The 18,246-nt window shown below is 38.1% G+C and overlaps 1 protein-coding gene across 2 annotated transcripts in view; it reads right to left on the reverse strand.

The window, feature by feature from the left end:
• The window catches only part of ctdspla (CTD (carboxy-terminal domain, RNA polymerase II, polypeptide A) small phosphatase-like a), a 43,105-nt gene that overhangs the window by 9,684 nt on the left and 15,175 nt on the right, over positions 1-18,246 (reverse strand). The window contains exons 2-4 of one of the 2 annotated variants that reach the window (XM_056248867.1): positions 7,031-7,188; positions 5,246-5,278; positions 2,620-2,721 (exon numbers count right to left, since the gene is read on the reverse strand). In XM_056248867.1, the coding sequence (XP_056104842.1) occupies positions 2,620-2,721; positions 5,246-5,278; positions 7,031-7,188 (293 nt within the window). The remainder of the gene's footprint in view (positions 1-2,619; positions 2,722-5,245; positions 5,279-7,030; positions 7,189-18,246) is intronic. The other variant, XM_056248868.1, reaches the window with a different exon arrangement.

Here is an 18,246-nt window from a genome sequence, read left to right on the forward strand (position 1 = left end):
AAGTAAATGCACTGACTTTGGATATTGATTTGAGATTAAATTATCTTATTATGTGGGAACAAACAGAGTGTAGAGTGCTACATGAGATATGAAACTAGAATACTGTAGGAGATTGGTTTACAGGTCCATATATGCAAAAATATACTGACCAATCAGAAACAAGTATTCCAGACATGTACTAAAAATGTTGAAACAATATTTAAACGTTTAATACTTAAATATTTCAAGTTCATTTATTTATTTAATAAAGGCGATTAAAAGATTAGCGCAATGAAGTACAGACTTGGTCAGTATTGTAAAATAAGCATTATGTCCAAAATTGCACCATTGCATTAGATACAAAATATTTAATATTGTTTAATGTTCAAATACTTTTTGTGTCTGCTGTATGTAAATGTGAAGGGAAAAAAGAAAACCGAAAACCTCTTCTGTCACCGAGAAAAACAAGCCATTGAGGCAAAACTAAGCAATAATCAAAAGTAATAGAATACACTCGTTCAAGTACGGTCATGGTCAAATCTTTTTTTGTGTAACTGTGAGCATACCTTTTTAATGTGATATGTGTGTATGTGTTTTGGTGTCAGGGTGGGTGTTTTTGTGTGTGTATGTGAGGTTGTGAACGCGCACAAAGGCATGCATCCCTTTCTCTGGGCCTCTTTCTCTCAGTCGCCGCCTTTCTCTCTTCTCTGAGCGAAAACAGGAGCTGCCAGGCAGACATTTTAAAGGAGGACAGGCTTTGCTTTAACAAAACACAGTTATTAGTCTTCGAGCAAACACATTCAGTATCTGTCACTGTCTTTCTCTCTTGGGAGTGGGGATGCATCCAGCTGTGGAAGACATTAAGCTAGACGTGTGTACATATGTAAATGTGGGGTGATTGTGTGTAATCAAATGGCCACAGTCGTTTATTTGATCATATGTGTGAGTGAGAGAGCAGCATAAAACCAAGATGCATAGAAGTGGGTCACTGCACTCAGCAGGTGGCTCCCTGAAGCATGTACTTCCTAGGGACCAGATAAACATTTAGTCTCTGAAGAGGATTTAATTCACCCAGGACTTAAAAATCCAACCCAACAACCTCAAAATACTGCCAATGCCTTCTGTTATTATGTCTTAGGTTGCTCAAATAATTCATTTGGCCACTTAAAACTTCTGTGCAGAAGTGAATCCCCTGAAATTATTCATGTTACATTTAGGAATAAGGACTGAAATGGAAGCTCTATACCAAAAACTAACGAGCTGCCTTGTCGTCTTGTGGCTACATAGGAAGCTTTCTTCCACCGTATTTTGCAAGAGAGAAGAAAGCTATTTTCTGTGAATGTGTGAGACATCAGATTCATTAGCTGCTATAAATAACTAGAAGAATACAGTGAAGTAAATGGTTGGCACTTAAAATAAAAATAATAAAAATTGGCACTAAAATAACTGGAAGCAAATGACACCGGAAGCCTCGCACATTCAAGTAACAAATGGCCGCAATGTCTTTTATATTAAAAAAATAAGGTTTTAGACTATTTGGATTTGTCGGGTCTGCTTTGGACACGGATGTTTTGCCTATGTTCCCATTATGTTATGAAAACATTATTTCTGAACATTCAAAGCGTCCAGTTTTTTTTTTTGCAAAATTATAGGAACGTTACTTTTGAATGTTCTCTGAACGTTCTGAAACAACCCTCATCCTCTCCTTGGGTCATTTTGAAAAGAAACTCATTAAAAAAATAAAAAAAATAATTAGGTGTTGGTTCAAGACCTTAACACTTTTGTCCCACTTGAACTTCGAATATACACAAAAAATGTACTGGATTCGAGGAGTTTAACAAATATAAATAAAATAAACAATAACTAAACAAGTAACAAATCTATCCCTCACGGTCAATTTGACCCCCCCATAAGATGAATGGAATGAGAGAAATTTTTTTTATTTGCCAAAAAAATATAAAAAAGAACAAACACACACACAAATGAAGGCATGAGGCTATAACATCCCCAATGCAGAACACACCCACATGCATACGGAATTCCCATTACAGAGGGATATATATATCATATAACTGGGGCAATGTTTTTTTTTTTTTTTTTTAAATAAAAATCAATCAGACACAATGCAGACAAATATATGAAGTAGTTAGATTTGAACACATTTACAATGCAGAACCATAATCTAGTACTTTAAAGGTATACAGTACAAAATAAAAAATATCCAAAAGAATTGCAAATTCAAAAGTACGGGAGCATAAGGGTAAAAAACAACAAAGACGTTTCAGAAAAAACCTTCCATGGAATGATGTATAAATAATATTCTTGTGCTAACATTTTGAGAACATTATTATAGTCCAGATAACTCTGAAAGAAGTAAGTTATCTTAAGAGGCAGAATAAAATGCCTACTTTTATTGAAAATGCCTTAAAGGCTCCCTATGTAGGCAGCTAATTAGGTTTTGGAACACAGCCATAGTCATCTTAATTTTTTCAAAAGTCAGCCAATATAGAGGGCGGCAATGGTTTCCAAAGTAAAACTGATTAGCTATCAGTTATATCAATATGCCATGTATTCATTGCTATATGAAAAATCATAATGACATAAATTTCTCTTTATGTATGTGTGTGTATGCACAAGTACCTTGAAAGAGCTGTGCACAAGGGTCTCGTCCAGGTCAATGACCACACAGTTCTTGCCGTAATCATTAATGCTGACCTCAGGCAAGAGGTATTTGGCTGGAGGCTGGAGGAAATAATACGGCACAGATGAATACAAGGAGAGGAGAGCAAACAGAGGATAAAGATGCATGCTTATCATATCAGCCAGACATTCAGAGTTATAATCAAAAGCTACAGTCTCTCCTCTAATGGGACACAACATGCACTGGAGATTCCTCTGTTGTGGTCCAATACGAATCCCAAATGATGTCCTGGGATCTGGTGCTTTTGGATAACCTTGAAACAATGATTACAGCTCTGTGTTAAAGTGGCTTCACTGCCAAGTCATGTTGCCTAAGCACAAGCTGCCTCTGTAGACGGCCTGCCAGTAACTGGAAAGAGATGTCCTTTACTAAGCCTGACCTGATGGAGGCAGATGGACGTGAGAGGCAAAACACACTCACACACAAATGAAATCCAAAGATGCAAGCCAAGTCATATACAGCACATGCATGCATAACATATGTACATTCACATTCAATATACCTAATATTCTTTACATGAGCATTTCAGAAGTCATGGTCCTCCATGACCTTTCACTGGCAATATTGCAACCTCATCAGATTTGAAAAACTATTAGCAAATCGAATCATATTAAAGTTGAATCATTATTCATTTCATTTATAATTACTCCAGTATGTACTTATAAATGTGACGTGTCAATTATGGAACAGTTAATATCATGGTCAGTCATTTTATATCATGGTCCCATTGACTTCTACTGTTCTTAAAGGGGAAGCAAGCTCAAATTAGACAACTATAAGTAATTCATAGATTGAATTCCCCAATAATTATTTTTATGTTATGATAACCGATAAATGGCTGATATTGAAATTCTATACTATTTTGTCTAAATTAATTAAAAACAAAACACTAAAAACTAAAATCAAGTGAATCAACCGTTAAACGCTTCATGTGTATTGAGGCATTGCAACATTACGGTTTGAAAAATGGATATTTATTTTGAGATTTTCCAAAGATAACATTTAGCAGTGCTATGAATCATTCTTGTTTAAAGATTAACTTTAAGTAAGCGTTAGATGACGGCAAAGGTAATTTATTATGTAAAAATAGGGGAAATTAAAACAATTAAATATACAATATCGACCAATACTAATAAATAAAATTTACAATATAGGTTTTTCGGGATTTGCTATCGAGGGAACATTCGGTTCCCACATGGATACACAAACAAGACCACACACACGGTCAAATTTATGCATGTCCCATGGGTACATTCAATCACATCATTACAGTAACTCTATGGTTAATGCTTTAACCATAATTGTAGCCTTATGCTGTGTCAATCAATCCTAGCATTCATTTAATGGCTTTCAAATGCTTTACAATTCATCACTTGCTTGCATTATGATTATTCGCTTGCTTTGAGTGAAAAATGACAGCCGGTTTGTGGTTCTCTAAATTCCAAACTTAACCTTTGCCCCAATCCAGACACTTGTGTAATGAGAAGATGTTTGACATCATGCAGTTGGAAATATGAAACTCATTATTGTCAGCCAGTCAGAGCGGGAGGATCTGGAAACAGGCAGTGAGACATTCCCAGCTCTGATCTTCGAAAACACCCATGGTTTGATTACAATTACTGTGAGAATTAAACCTCCTGCCAGCATGTTCTCAGCGTGGATGCTGGGTTTTTGCTGAGCAGGCAGAGGTAGGTGAAGTGTGTGTCAGGATTTGGGTCTCCCCTATCTCTGGCCCAGCATGAAGGCCTGGCTCAGATCTGCAAACCTCTCCGCACGCTCTTCCTCTATAGCAGGTGCAGTGTGGGATGGATTTGACTTTCTGAGACTGCTGTTGTCCTCGAGTACAGCTACCGGTAATTGCTATCAGCAATATTATGACAGTATAAATGGGTAAAGAACAACATGAAATGACTCTTCTGTGGAACACGGAGGAAGATATTTTGAATGGGGGGGGGGAAAGTCCATATACATTAATGTAAGCTTATCACTGTTGTTTAGTACGACTGACTTTCATTGTATGGACAAAGAAACTGTTGAAAAATGTCAGAAGAAAGAACAGGTTTGGAATGACATAAGTAAATGATGACAGATTTTTCCTTTTTAGGTAAACTATTTATTTGTTTGTTTGTTTGTTTGTTTCAGGGACAATACACATTGATAATACATAAAATATGTGAAATGCACCAGGATTTAGCTAAATTGGCTAATTTTCATCTGAAGTATTCAAATTCTGTATTTTGAGTGAAATACAATTAGAAATAATAAAGGGCAGTTTGGGGGATTTGATGTGATATGTTAGGCTATGATGTTTTGATATTAATGGTTAATATTTTTCCTCACACTTGCTGCTTTGGTTTTTGGTTTTGGCACAGTTATTATATTTTGATGAAAAAACATTACATTTATGCACAATATGTGGCTGTTTTCCAAGATGCTGCTTTTTATTTTTTTATGTAATCAAGTAAAGGTGCGAAACGCACTCCAGAAAAACAAAGCCAGGCAGGTTTCTCTCAATAAAGAAAATATATGCATAAGCATGCACCAAAAAAAAAAGATAATACATACACTGGGAATAGGGATGACCTGAACCTGATCACACTGAAAAATAAAACCAGACAGAGAGAAAAAGAAAAAAAAGAAAGACAGAGGGAAAAAACAAAACAGGAGAAAGAGAATAATCAAAAAAAGCAACAAAAAAATGCACAACAAACACAACACTGTAAAAGCAAACAACGCAACAGATTACGAACAGTTGTACATTGTTATTACATGACTAAGACACACACAGGCATGCTGACAAAAATCACATCCTTGTTCACAGTGTAATCTTGTCAGGATTCTCTCTGTGAGGGCTGGGAAACACATGGGTTTCATTTAAAGTATCTGTGGGTCTAAAACAGAGCAGCTTAGAGTGCATGCATGTAAAATGGCAGGACATTTCTCAGCAGATCGCGAGTCATTTACAAGCAAACATTCGCAGTAACGCGATCTGATTCAGATCCATTTATAGCTGCCTGTACCTGCTTTGGCAGCACACATGAGTGTTTGTGGAGAGCCGAGGCTTAAAGTTTCACCAGTGAGGTCATTTCACACGGTACACTGCCCAGCGTTTGTGTGTGTGTGTGTGTTTGGATGTGTGCAAAAGATAGAAAGAAAAAGAACAAGAAATAGAGTGAGGGGTAAATACACTCAACAATCGGCACAATACGTGATCTCAATATGGCGGCGCCCATGAGGTGGTCTGCTCCATGTGAAATAAAATAAAACAGCTTTTATTAGCCTACTGATGGACTAGAGTCTTCATTAGGGGTGTGCTAGTGCAAAACAAAATAAAACAAAACAAAATAAAACAAAACCCCTTTATTGTAAAAGAACAGTCACACAGGGATCATATGTCAGTACATGATATATTTGCACCATCCCAGACTAAAGTTTTATTTAAGATTTATTGGAGTTCTTGGTTGTTTCCTTCAAGTATCGATTATGTCTCAGATTTTTCTTCTACAATTAAAATTTGTTTGTTTTTTTATTTCACCAATACAACATTTAAAATCAATGTTATAATACATTTGGCTAGTCTTTAGCAAAAGTCTCAGTTTTCTCTCAATGTGATTCCGTTCCCAATAGGAGAAACAACTGAGATATTAAAGAGATCTCATTTGAGCTTTTTACTTTCCTTCGTTGTGATCTGCTTTGAAAAATTACTTTATAAAACTGAAAACAGCGCAAACAACGTGCAAATAAACAACATTTTCAGCATGCGCAATGCATTCTTAGTGTATTCCCCCTTAAGAGTACATAGCGAATGGCAAAAGAAGAGAAAGAAAAAGAAAGAAAAAGAGGGGAAGGAACAAACTGGGCGGCAAGTAATCAATCACAAAAGACACATTTTAATGGAATTAAAGAACCAGTTCAGGAATGTGTGTGTGTGTGTGTGTGTGTGTGTGAGTGAGAGAGAGAGAGAGAGAGAGAGAGAGAGAGAGAGAGTGTGTGTGTAAACTGAAGAATGTGTGTGTGGGGAAGCAGGCCCATCATTTCTAGAACTGGATGGTAAACATCACAGCGAGTTCACCGAGTTCGGAACAGCTGGAAAACTTTGTGGTATGGACACGGGAACAGCGTGCACAGAGCCTGCATTCGGGCGCAGCTCACAAACAAGAAAAAAAAAAAAAAACTCAGCTAAACCGAGAGAAAATGAGCAAAGTTTGCTAATAAACAGACGTTATTCTGAGCTGACACAACATTAGCAATTCAAACGCAGTGTAAACTAAACTGTCCAATTTCATGCATCCAGTGCCGAAGATTTTCACGCCATTAAAAGTGCCGTTAGAGAAATACATGAGACCTCACCTTTGCAGGGCTGCTGTTCTCCTCGGCAGGTGGAGGGAGGGAGCAGGTCTTGTTGTTGGTGGCTGGTGGTTCTGCATTATAGTCCCGGAAACAGCAGAAGAAGGGACTAAAGATACTTCTGTTCCTGTGTTTCTTTAAACTGCTGTTGGACTGGGAGACTGTGACAGAGAAAAACACACACAGACCACGCGTTGGTCACTCCAATGTACAAACTGTTCAAAACATCTGGGGCTTTACCTTCCCTGCCCTGTAACTTAAAACCCGTCGGCCTCGCATACAGCGCACATTCACGAAGGAGGTCGTAACAGTGAAAAAACAACGGTCTGTTGGAGTTTGCTTATTGGTTACTGTGTAAAGCACACATGACCGAACAAGTGTGCAAACAGCTCCTTTTGTGTATTATGGTACACAGAACGCGTCTCCATGGACGACTCTGTCACCTTTGCCCCCTGCGCTTGCACGCCTGCTGTTCTGCGATTGCATTCCATGAATACAACTGCACGTCATCGTGCACAGCAATATATCTCAAGTACACTTACACAACCAGCATTAAAAGCTCCCACAAATCGGACATTGTAAATGCTGATTATGTGAGGAAGACATGGTTAAGCTGATGGCAGTGGGTCTTAAATCCTTCTTTTTTTTTTAATCGAGTCAGTTGCGAGTGTTACATCAGGTGAACGCTTTATAGTTGCTATGCAAACATGTGTATGATGTCAATAAAATATATAAAATACAAATAAAAAGCAAACAACAAAAGCAAAAAAAAAAAAATAATAATAATCAAATAATCAAAATAAATGCAGAACCTTTCAAAATAAAACAAAACAAAAACAAAAAGCAATAAACAAAACAAAAAGCAAAAACAAAGCCGCAAAAGCAATAAACAAAAACAAAAAACAAAACAAAAACCAAAAGCAATAAACAAAACAAAAAGCAAAAACAAAACAAAAAAGCAATAAACAAAGTAAAAAGTAAAAACAAAACCAAAAGCAAAACACAAAACCAAAAAGCAAAAACCAAAACCAAAACAGCTTTCCTTTTGAAGTAACTTGTTTGCCAATCTCATAATAACATTCTGGTTAGTGGTTATGCGCATTACGCACATATTTGCATGATATTTTGCCCAGCAATTGCAGGAACTTCACAAACGGCACTATGAAACAAAAAATATGGAATATTTCCAAAGTCACATCACTTGGTTGCACTTCAGTTGACATGCTGGGTAAAAGACTGGATGACAAAAACTTGCTCTCTGGGTTATCTAATGAGGCCTGCAGGGCAGACCAGTTATTGCTATTGAAGAACAGGTCGCTCTTGACAGCAGCAGAAGTATGGCAAAACAGAAGAGGTGAGCAAAATAGCATTTGGAAAATGTGTATTTTATATTTTTCCTTTTAAATTGAGTAACAATAGGCTCAATCACTGATGATGGAGATGTCGGTCTAGATGTCTTGTGACCTGCTGTGTGTTAAACTGGCACGGTGCAGATTGGGTTTCACGTTATCCAGGTCAGTCGTGAGGGCCAAGTGCTCTCCAAGTGTCTGTTGTTACTGCACCTTAAAGTGGTAACAATCAACCAATCATGCACTTTCAATAAATCTGAAACTAGTACAGAGCAGTAGTTTTTTGCAGGAAGACTTGTAGTTCAACCTTTTATTTGTTAATTTAAGCTGGGGTAAATAGGATAACGTATTCAATTTGCATTCAAAGACTCTCAAACTTTTTGTGCCATTGGTGGTCTTGGCCAGGTACAGTATGTCTTGTCCAAATGCTTTAAATCTCAGCTTGTCTAACCTCCTTACATAAAGGTTAAATAAAAATAAAACCCGTGAGCCAAGCGGGTCTCAATCTCATAATGGAAGAAGCATTAGGGTAATAGCTAACAGCATATGTCTGATTACTGCTATTGGAAAACACATAAGGTCACAGAGAGGCATCAGACCATGAGGAAATCCGCTTCCTGTGGCCCGATACAGCAAAGAACTCAGTCCAGCCCAAGTACATTAGTCTTTATGATGATCCCCAAACCACAAGCTTTGGCTTGAGCCATTATTAACCACCACAGCAGGTCACTTCTCTGCTTATATTTTATATAAGGTGACTGCACAACATGTGAAGGGAGTGTGATTTAAAAGGGAGGTATTATGGAAAATAGGAATTTCCTTGTCTTGTTCCTTTATTATTATTCCTTTTTTTAAATATACGGTCAAAAAGCAAATGTCCTTTATTATATGAGAGCCCACACTATTCAGCATATTTGGGGATGCTGCTTATTTTATATACCAAGACGAATCATAACATCCAATCATAACAGGTCATTTATACATAGAGGTGTTATAGAAAAATGGTCATGTAAAACAAAAGTTTGTTTTGGTGGAAGAAGCATTAACTAACATTATAAAATATTATTTAAAAATAAATAAATGAAACTAAATGCCACATGAGTGCAATGTCGAAAACATGTGCAAAAGATAATACAAAGTACATAAATAAACAAAAACAATTTCCACAACTGCCTCATTTGAGTTCTCACAGTAAAAGAATAGAAACTTAAAAATAGCGTTATAAAAATTCATTCTCTCAGATTTGTCCTTTTTGGAAAATTTAATGTGAGATCAGATCACTGATTGTGGACTATTTTGAAAAGTCTCAGCAAAATATGAGATATTGTTGAGACCGAACAGGCGACACATTTGAAATGATTGCTGTCCTCTTTATATAAAGGAACAGTCACAAGGTTTGCACCATCCCAAATAATAATAATTTAAAAAAATTAAATGAAACAGATTTTATTCTGTATTTTTGAGAAAAATAAAAGAACAGTCACACAAGGAGTGTCTATAAACAGATCCTAATGTACTTAACTTGTGTAACACTAATTTGAGAGATGGTGTGGGCGTCACTAAAGACAGAGACAGAGGCACCAGACCCTCTGATTTTCTATCTAACTATAATTACCTGTCAGTTGACAAGCTCTTATAACAACGAGACGCAAATGAGCCGATCAACCTTCCACACAGAAATGCTAGGGTGATTTAATACTTGATTTTAAAAAACATAACTACACTCTTGAACAAACTTCTCAAGCTTATTATAATGAGTAACTAGTCTATACTGAAGATACACAGTCTGTCATAGAACAAATGGTACAGTCCAACCTCTGTGCTCACATTCCCAAAACACCGTTCTTGTGCGATCCCTCCCTCCCGGGCCTCCATTTTGAGACTATTTTCCCGCCTTGATCGTCTGCCCAGCACGGCAGTCTAATAATATGCAGGTGGGAAGGACACCGGAGGGAGAGATGGAGGGAGGTGGGCCAGTGCAATGAAGCCTGTACCCTTTACCAGCCCTCTGAACAACCATCCGTCCAACACAAACAGGGTTTTCTCCACACGCACTCATACAAACATACCCATCTAAAACCATATTCTCTGGTTGACCACAGGAATGTGGCTGGAGTCAGTTTGCATGGCGGTGCTGTCCCTGCTACAGCGTATTCTATTCAAATTCAACCTCACTTCACTAAAATGCAATCATTTGTCTAACAAAGTAGAGATTAGGTCTGCACGATTAATCGAAATACGGAAATCGCGACATGGCTTAGCATGATTAAAATCGCAAAGGCTGCAATTTGATTAAATGTTTCAGAGTGTATATAGCTGTACACAATCAGCTCTTGTTCTCAGCATCTCAGAGTGGCTTGGTTGCATTACTTGCATATGAATAAAATAAAATAAAAATTATTTTATTATTTAATGTATTTATTTTGTGTAGCCTTTTAATTGTCTCTTTCTACCAGTGTTATTACCAGTGTGATAACTTAAACCTAGAACCAAAACTGATTTTTTTTTTATTCATCACTAATAAAATGAACTAGCTGAACATATTTTATTTAACTTATTTTACTTCAGCTAGTTGCCAAGGGTACATTTATTATTTTCATTTGGTTTAACTTGATGTTCTAAAATAAATTGAGATTAAAATGAATAAAAACTACAGACATTTAAAAAAATAACAAACTAATAAAAATGTCAAAAACATACAACAAAATTACTGAAACTTTAAACATAAAATTAATTAAACATAATAAAAACTATAGTATCTCTATGGAAATAAAGAGAGTGTTTTGCATATATTGACTATTATTTTAAAATTAAAGGACATATTCTATTCTCATGTGGCAAATTTGTTTTTTTATTTATTATTTTAGAAGAACATTTTCCATCAACAGGCTGGATTTTTCTAAGATTTCTATTATGTGAATGACCTTTTATTATTGATTGTTATGATTTGCAGTTTGAGTTTGTAACATGCAATTTGGGAACGAAACATGTGCCAACCATCTTCACAAATGTGTAATGAAAAGTTTTTATAATTTGACTGTTGTCAACAAAAGAGAACCATTGAGAGCTTGATGGTTAAACGTATGAAATTAATGTAATTTTATAGTTTTACTGTAAAATAAAATAAAAATATTATTATTATTATTGTTAAATACTAGATGTTTATATTTGTATTAATATTATTGTCAAATACTAGATGTTTATAAAATACAATTAATATAAAATATTAATAATGTATTGTTTTGTTTAATATTTTTATTTAGTAATAATAATCATAATAAAAATATAATTATTAGTATAGTCATATTAGTATAGTCATTTGGATATTTAATATTTTTTTTTATAAAAAATTAGTTTTTGCTAAAATTAAGTTCCTCTTACTTTGTGTACTTTGTTGGTTGAGTTGTCATAACTCAAAAAGATTAACGCAAGCTGTTGTGTTCATTTTGATTGGTTGAGCCAAAGCATTTTTAGAGAGCTACCAATAAAGTTGGGAATCCAGTTCTGGAATCGAATAATTAAGGTCAGGAATCGGATACTTTTTATAAAATAAAAATGTCGATTCCACTTATCTATTCCAGTGTGTGCATTTTAATGTGGTTTTAAACCATTCAAGCCAAAGAAGACGTGAAAGATAACTCAATTCGGGTCTTCTTGTGCTTGAACAGACAGAAACAAAATTATGACAAAATATCCTCGTAAACACAGTCTATTATGTCTTAAGTGGACGTAAACAGTTGAGAAAGAAAACGCATGTGTAACAGTATATTGGATCAGTGCATTAGGTCTTAAAATTACAGCAGCCTATTAAAACCCGCTGCCATCTGTGTCATTACGGTTAATCAATGAACAAAAGACAAAGAAAATCACTCACTGATCTTGACTGAATAACTTGTAACTTTAATAAGGATTAATCTATATATTGTTTATAAAAAAGAAACTATGCAGTGTAATTTTACATTTGATTTCAAAGTTACATTTATTTTTGCTATTACTAATTTGCATATTTGTTCTTATTGTATTACTGACTGTTTACTTGTCTTTAATGTGTAAAACTTTTATTAGTTAGTCTAATTTATTAGTTGGCTGTTCATGCTGTGGATTTTTGTTCATGGTATTCAGCTGCAAAAGAATATAGCAAAAAGACAGAATAAATATGTTTGATATCTAAATGTCTTAATTTTTCTTACCATATATGGAATCAAAACTTGGAATGGATAAGAATCAGAATTGTTCATTCAAACGATACCCAAACCTAGCAACCACAGGAGACAGGATGAGTGTGGAGATAAAAACCCTGACGGTCCTAAAATGCTGATGTTCGATTGACAGCTGTATTTCTGGTAAATCACAATGCACAAAAACAGAATTGCACAGGGAATTGCAATATGCAAAGCAAGAGTTGCAAAGACAAACTCATACTGCGGTTTCCAGGTTAGCGAATGGAACTCTGGCTGAAGCTTTGTTTTCATCGTGTGCGAGTGAGGTAATCCGATGCAGAGCGGTCACATGGGTGGGCACGGTCTCTTTGCTTTCACAGTCGAAAGAGGAAAGCAGAGGAAATTCCTGACATTCCTGACAGGAAGAGATAATAACCCTCTGACCCAAAGCGTGGAAAACTGCCCATCTGCAAAGAACATAGACCCCCAGCTTCATTACAGGGGTCAGGCTGTAGTCAGTGTGTTTGTGAGGGGAGAGTGGCGTAAAGGAAATGGGGGAAAGGTTAAATAAGAGAGGGATACAGAAACAGAGAGAAGCAAGGTCCGGTTTAAGCATCAAACGTTAGCTGTTGCTTTAATAATTAAGATGCTCAGTCCGCTGTGAGCAAACAAAGGAAACAAGGCTAATAAAAAACAAGTTCACAAATCTGTTTGCGGTCTTGTTCCAAAAGCTGATCCGAACGAGGAAAAATTAGAAAGAGATTAACTGTATATACATCCTCTACACTGTATTATCTTACTCAAACCATTCCCTCAGGCTGATTTCTTCCCTAATCAGCCCATGTCTTACATCATGGGTTTTTAAATGTTTGCATATTCGGTGTGCTGCTCACATTGTCTGTCTCGAGTCGGTTAGGATGATGTAAACCAGAGGACATCACAAAGGCGAGACACCCGACTGATGAAGACCAAAATGACTGTTGAATGTTCAGTGAACTATTCCTGTAATATCAATATCTACAAGGATGTTTTTCATGTCTGCATCTCCTAATCCATACTATGATTAAACTGGAATTAGAATGGAATGAAACTGGACTTTTGACTGAATGATTAAAAGAACTTACTACACTGGTCAGGCTGTTTGTTTTGTGTGCAATCAAGAAAGAACTTACACATTTTCATTTAGAAAGTTATTGTGTCTATTTATTGTATTACTTGGTATAATCCAGTGTTCTTATCTTATCACATTCAATACTAAAGTCAGCTAAAATTGAAAATAATATTTTATTTTACCATGGTGCTGTAAGCTCAACTTCAGCATGAATAGCAGTGCAGGAGACACTACTGTACAGTATCTGTTAGTTGTGTTTGATAAGGAAACAATTGCCGCCTCTTACTGTGATGTCAAGTAAGCACTTGTTTGAAGCCTCTCGTGGGCCTTACCAATGATCAGAATCAAAGTACTTGTTTTACTTTGGTGATAACTAGCACTTATGTTTGATGGCTTTGTGAGGGCAAAGAGGATTGTAGCATGATGAACCGACTCAAAGACATCACCTTGAGGCAGGGAGTTCCTTATCCTGGCTGGACCAGGTGTGCCTTAAAATACAAATATATGAGGGAAGACTTGGTACAGCATAACTACAATATAATGTTTCGTTCCACTGCTTTACACAATGTTTTAACATGAGCACCAAGAACTGTCAGGAAACTATTAGTTTTACAATGCATTGAGCGAGACAAGGAAAAAGAGGAATGCTAGTGTTTGAAGTCTGATTATAAGACTAAGGAGTATTCTATCCAATATGACAACAGCATTAAAAAATAAATAAATAATTGTTTTAATGGGGCCGAGAGTTGTGGGAACGGAGCAAGGCTGGTGGTCGGTGGCGCGCCACACCGGTCTCGAGTCCCATGGAGGAGCTGGAATAAAATGGAGCTCTGGAAGGATAAAAAAAAAAGAGAGTGACGACAGTCAAGGAGAGAGGACCAGGCCTGGACTTTATGTTGGAGTTTTGTTTATGTCTAATGAGCATATAGTTAGTAGAATGTCTAAAGTTGACCATCTAAATAGAGTTACCGACAAGTTAATGTTTTACTTTCGTTTTGTTATTTGTTTATTTTGTGATTTAAGTTTTACGTTGAACGTTTGCCGGTTCCCGCCTCCTTCTTCCCTGAACTTTAAACTTTATTACATTGGTGTTGAAACCCGGGAGGAAGGAGAGCCCTCGCTGCTGAGGGGGAACGCGGTGTTGAGGAGTTCGGGCAACATGGTGACCGCCAGTGGCTGCTCGAGGCGGTGGTGCTGGAGCAATTGATGTGGGATGGATGCTCGATGCTGTCCATTTGGTTCAAGGAGGAGCGGCTGCTGTGTCAATGAGGGAACGGAAGAGTCGCCGTCCTTCACCAGAGACTCGACCTGCTGCCGTCCACCATGATGGAGAGGAGCAGGCAGAACGAGGGAACGGGGGGCTTGCTGACGGGCAACCGTAACCGAAGGAGCCGTCGTCGTCCACCAGGGGGCGGAGGAGTAGGAAGCCGTACACAGAGGAGCGTCCAGTACCATCGCATGGCACCGCGAGTGACGGCCTCTCACCTGGTTGTGGACCGAGCAGCAGTATGTTCTGGGAACCGGGCCCAGATTTATTTTTCTCATTTCCTCTCTCCCCTTTATCCCTACTCCTCCTTTCATCTCCTTTCTATCGCCTCGTCTGTCCTTACCCCCGGGTGCTGGGGCCGCCTTGACGGGGAGTAGAGCGCAGTCTCGTGGATGCCCCATGACCCGCGAAGGGCGATGGGGCAAGCAGTGCGGGGTCGAGAGCAGTGGGAACGGAGTGAGGCCAGTGGCACCTGTGCGCCACACCGGTCTCAAGTCACACGGAGGAGCTCCGGAAGGATAAAAGGAGGAGTGACGACAATGCAAAGGGGAGGACCAGGGACATTTATGTTGGTGCTTTTGTCTTCTGTAAGGCACTTTCGTTTTGTTGTTTATGTTTATTTTGTCATTAAAGTTACGTTTACTGTGAAGCAGCATTTGTTTAAACTAATTAAAATGAACTAATTACAATATTTAAAAAATGCGAGTTTCATATTTAATTTAATATTATTTGTGTTTAATATTTTTTTATGATTTTATCTGACATATATGGTGGGAATATGAGAATGTACTGCTTGTACCCACAACAAACAATGAAGTGAATGATCTGATTTTTTCCCCAAACTGCTTGGTTGTGACAGTGTTGGGGTGGTATAAAGAACTCATCTCTCATGCGAGTTTGTGATATCGTGTTGTTGACGGGACCCTTCCGGACCCTGCGGCCACGTTACTGCAGCTGAAGAAATGAAGGATGTGACAGACGCGGTGGAATTAGTGGCTGAAAATAATAAGAGAGATGTGACTATTCAGCCCAGTTACACAACACGTCCCACGTTGTTTTGGAAAAAGCAGAGGCAGAGCAGATGAGGTGGGAGGGAGAAAAAAGACTGAAGATAGCAGATGTAGGACTACTGCACACAATATGTTTCGTGCTCTGTCTGTCTTTCTGATTCTGACATTAGCATCTGATCCAGGCATCTCTCAGGACTGATGCGAAAAGGGCAAACTGGTGACAATGACAGTCTTACATAGAGACGTGTGCCTGTAAGTTGATTTTTATGCAAAAAAAAAAGTGTTCCCCATGACTGGAATACAGAATATCATATTTAAATTTGGTAGGGCATCACCGTTATTCAACTCAGAGAATGTCAGTGGTCATTTGCAGGTTACTGAAGTGGTTCCCATCTGCTGAAAGCGGGTAATCATGTCGTTTCCACACACGAACATTTCCCTACAGCACCGCTGTTTCACTTTATACATCTCTCAGGAGATAAGCTCACCGTTAAATGTAGTTCACCCTTCACTTTGAAGACTTAACAGACACTCTCAGATTTCATACAGAATGGCATCGTTTTAAAGACCTAGACACACACACACACACGCACTAGACTTATTCTGTTATATTCTGATGTGTCCTTTCACTGAGAAAATGGGAATTTTCCATCAAAAATAAAATTGAGCATGATAATTCAGTCATTATACATTTAGGAAAAGCATTAAAACTGCTAAATTAGTGGGAGACGTGGCCTAGTGGGTAGTGCATATGCTAGCATTTATGAGCAGGCGATGTGAATTTGAATTGGAGATTTTCTGAAGAAAACGTTAATGGGCTGGACCATATTAAACCTGATGCCATGTTGCTAGTGGACCAGTAAGTGGGATTGAGTGACCATATAAAATCGTTCCCAAGTTGCTAATTTATTGATAATGGTTGCCAGGGTGTTGCCAGGGTAAGATATTTAGTCATTTAGGATGTTCTGGGTGGTTGCTTACTGGTCCAGATCAAAAAAAGAAAATGTGAGTGGGCTTGACCATACAAACCATTCCGCCACTTTGCTAGTGTGTTGTGGATTGTTGCCAAAGTGTTGCTATGCAGCTGCTAAGGTATTCTGGGTGTTTTTAAGCATGTTGCTATGTGGTTGTTAGGAAGTTTTCAGCAGCAGCATCCTGGTCCAAATTTTTTTTTTTAAGTATGATATTCTGGTCTCTAGAAATGTCTCAGGTCTCCTCTGCAATGTAAGGATTTTTTTGTCCATTTCATTGCCCACCAGGAAAATAAGAAAGATAGGTTATATAAATAATAGCACACCTTTCTTCAACAATCCAAATGATTTGAGGTATCATTCATGTCTGTAGCACAAAGGTGTGGGAAGGCACACACACCAAAGTTCAAAGCTCTAACTTTAGAAGTATGAGCTATAGTAATATTGACGCTTGACTTGGCAAGCATCTATAAAAAAAACAGTAGATTGGAGTGTAGGAGGCTCTACGTCTGTGAGTATTTTAACCTTTTACCACAGATCTGGCAGTTTTGTGATCTGATTCAAAAGGCAGCAGTGCTTGAAATGGTGTCAACATCATCAGAGCATGTTTTGGCCATGTCCCAGCCTGCCTCAATGTTGTTCCCTTTTGACAATCTCCTGTTTCAACTCCAAGCCACTATCACCCCTCAGCTGTGAACTTGAACCTTTATATACGGTGACCCAGTAGTGCACAACACAACGAAATTTAAAAAGCAAACATAAGTTCACAACACAACAAAGTTAAGCCACAACACAACGGAAATGAGCCATAACACAACGGAAAATGTACAACACAACGGAATAAAGCCGCAACACAACGGAAATGCTCCCGACCACTAGAGGGCTCTCGGAGCACGATAAAGCTAGTTCTCTTACGAGAGGTTCTCTCGTATTGCGTAAGTTTAGCTTACGCTACGGGAAAGATTTATCTTCTCGAGATATTGAAGCCAAAAAATTATCCTTAATTTTGTATTCATTGTCAACGCAGTGCAGCAGCTAGCAGACCTAGAGCAGGCCATCTCGCGTGCTCATTGGCTGCCCTGCTGGCATCTGCTGCAGCCTACCAGTGAGCCCCGCGTGACGTCACGCCCTTCATAGCGTCACAGCCCGCCAGAATGGGCGTGGCTTAGCGTATAAAAGCAGGGGCTGTAGGCTGACTTCCCTGATTTTTCGACTCTTCAGCGAGCTCTCCGCATTGCTGGATCTGAGAGAAGCCACCGCCGCCGTCGAACAGCGAACAGCCAGCTTAGGACAGCGCTGAGGAAGCCGGCCGTCTTCGCCACCTTCAGCCATCCGTGCGAGCTACGCTATC

Source organism: Rhinichthys klamathensis, unplaced genomic scaffold (assembly GCF_029890125.1).
Source record: "Rhinichthys klamathensis goyatoka isolate OS25496 unplaced genomic scaffold, OSU_Roscu_1.1 h1tg000059l_1, whole genome shotgun sequence".
Classification (NCBI taxonomy): domain Eukaryota; kingdom Metazoa; phylum Chordata; class Actinopteri; order Cypriniformes; family Leuciscidae; genus Rhinichthys; species Rhinichthys klamathensis.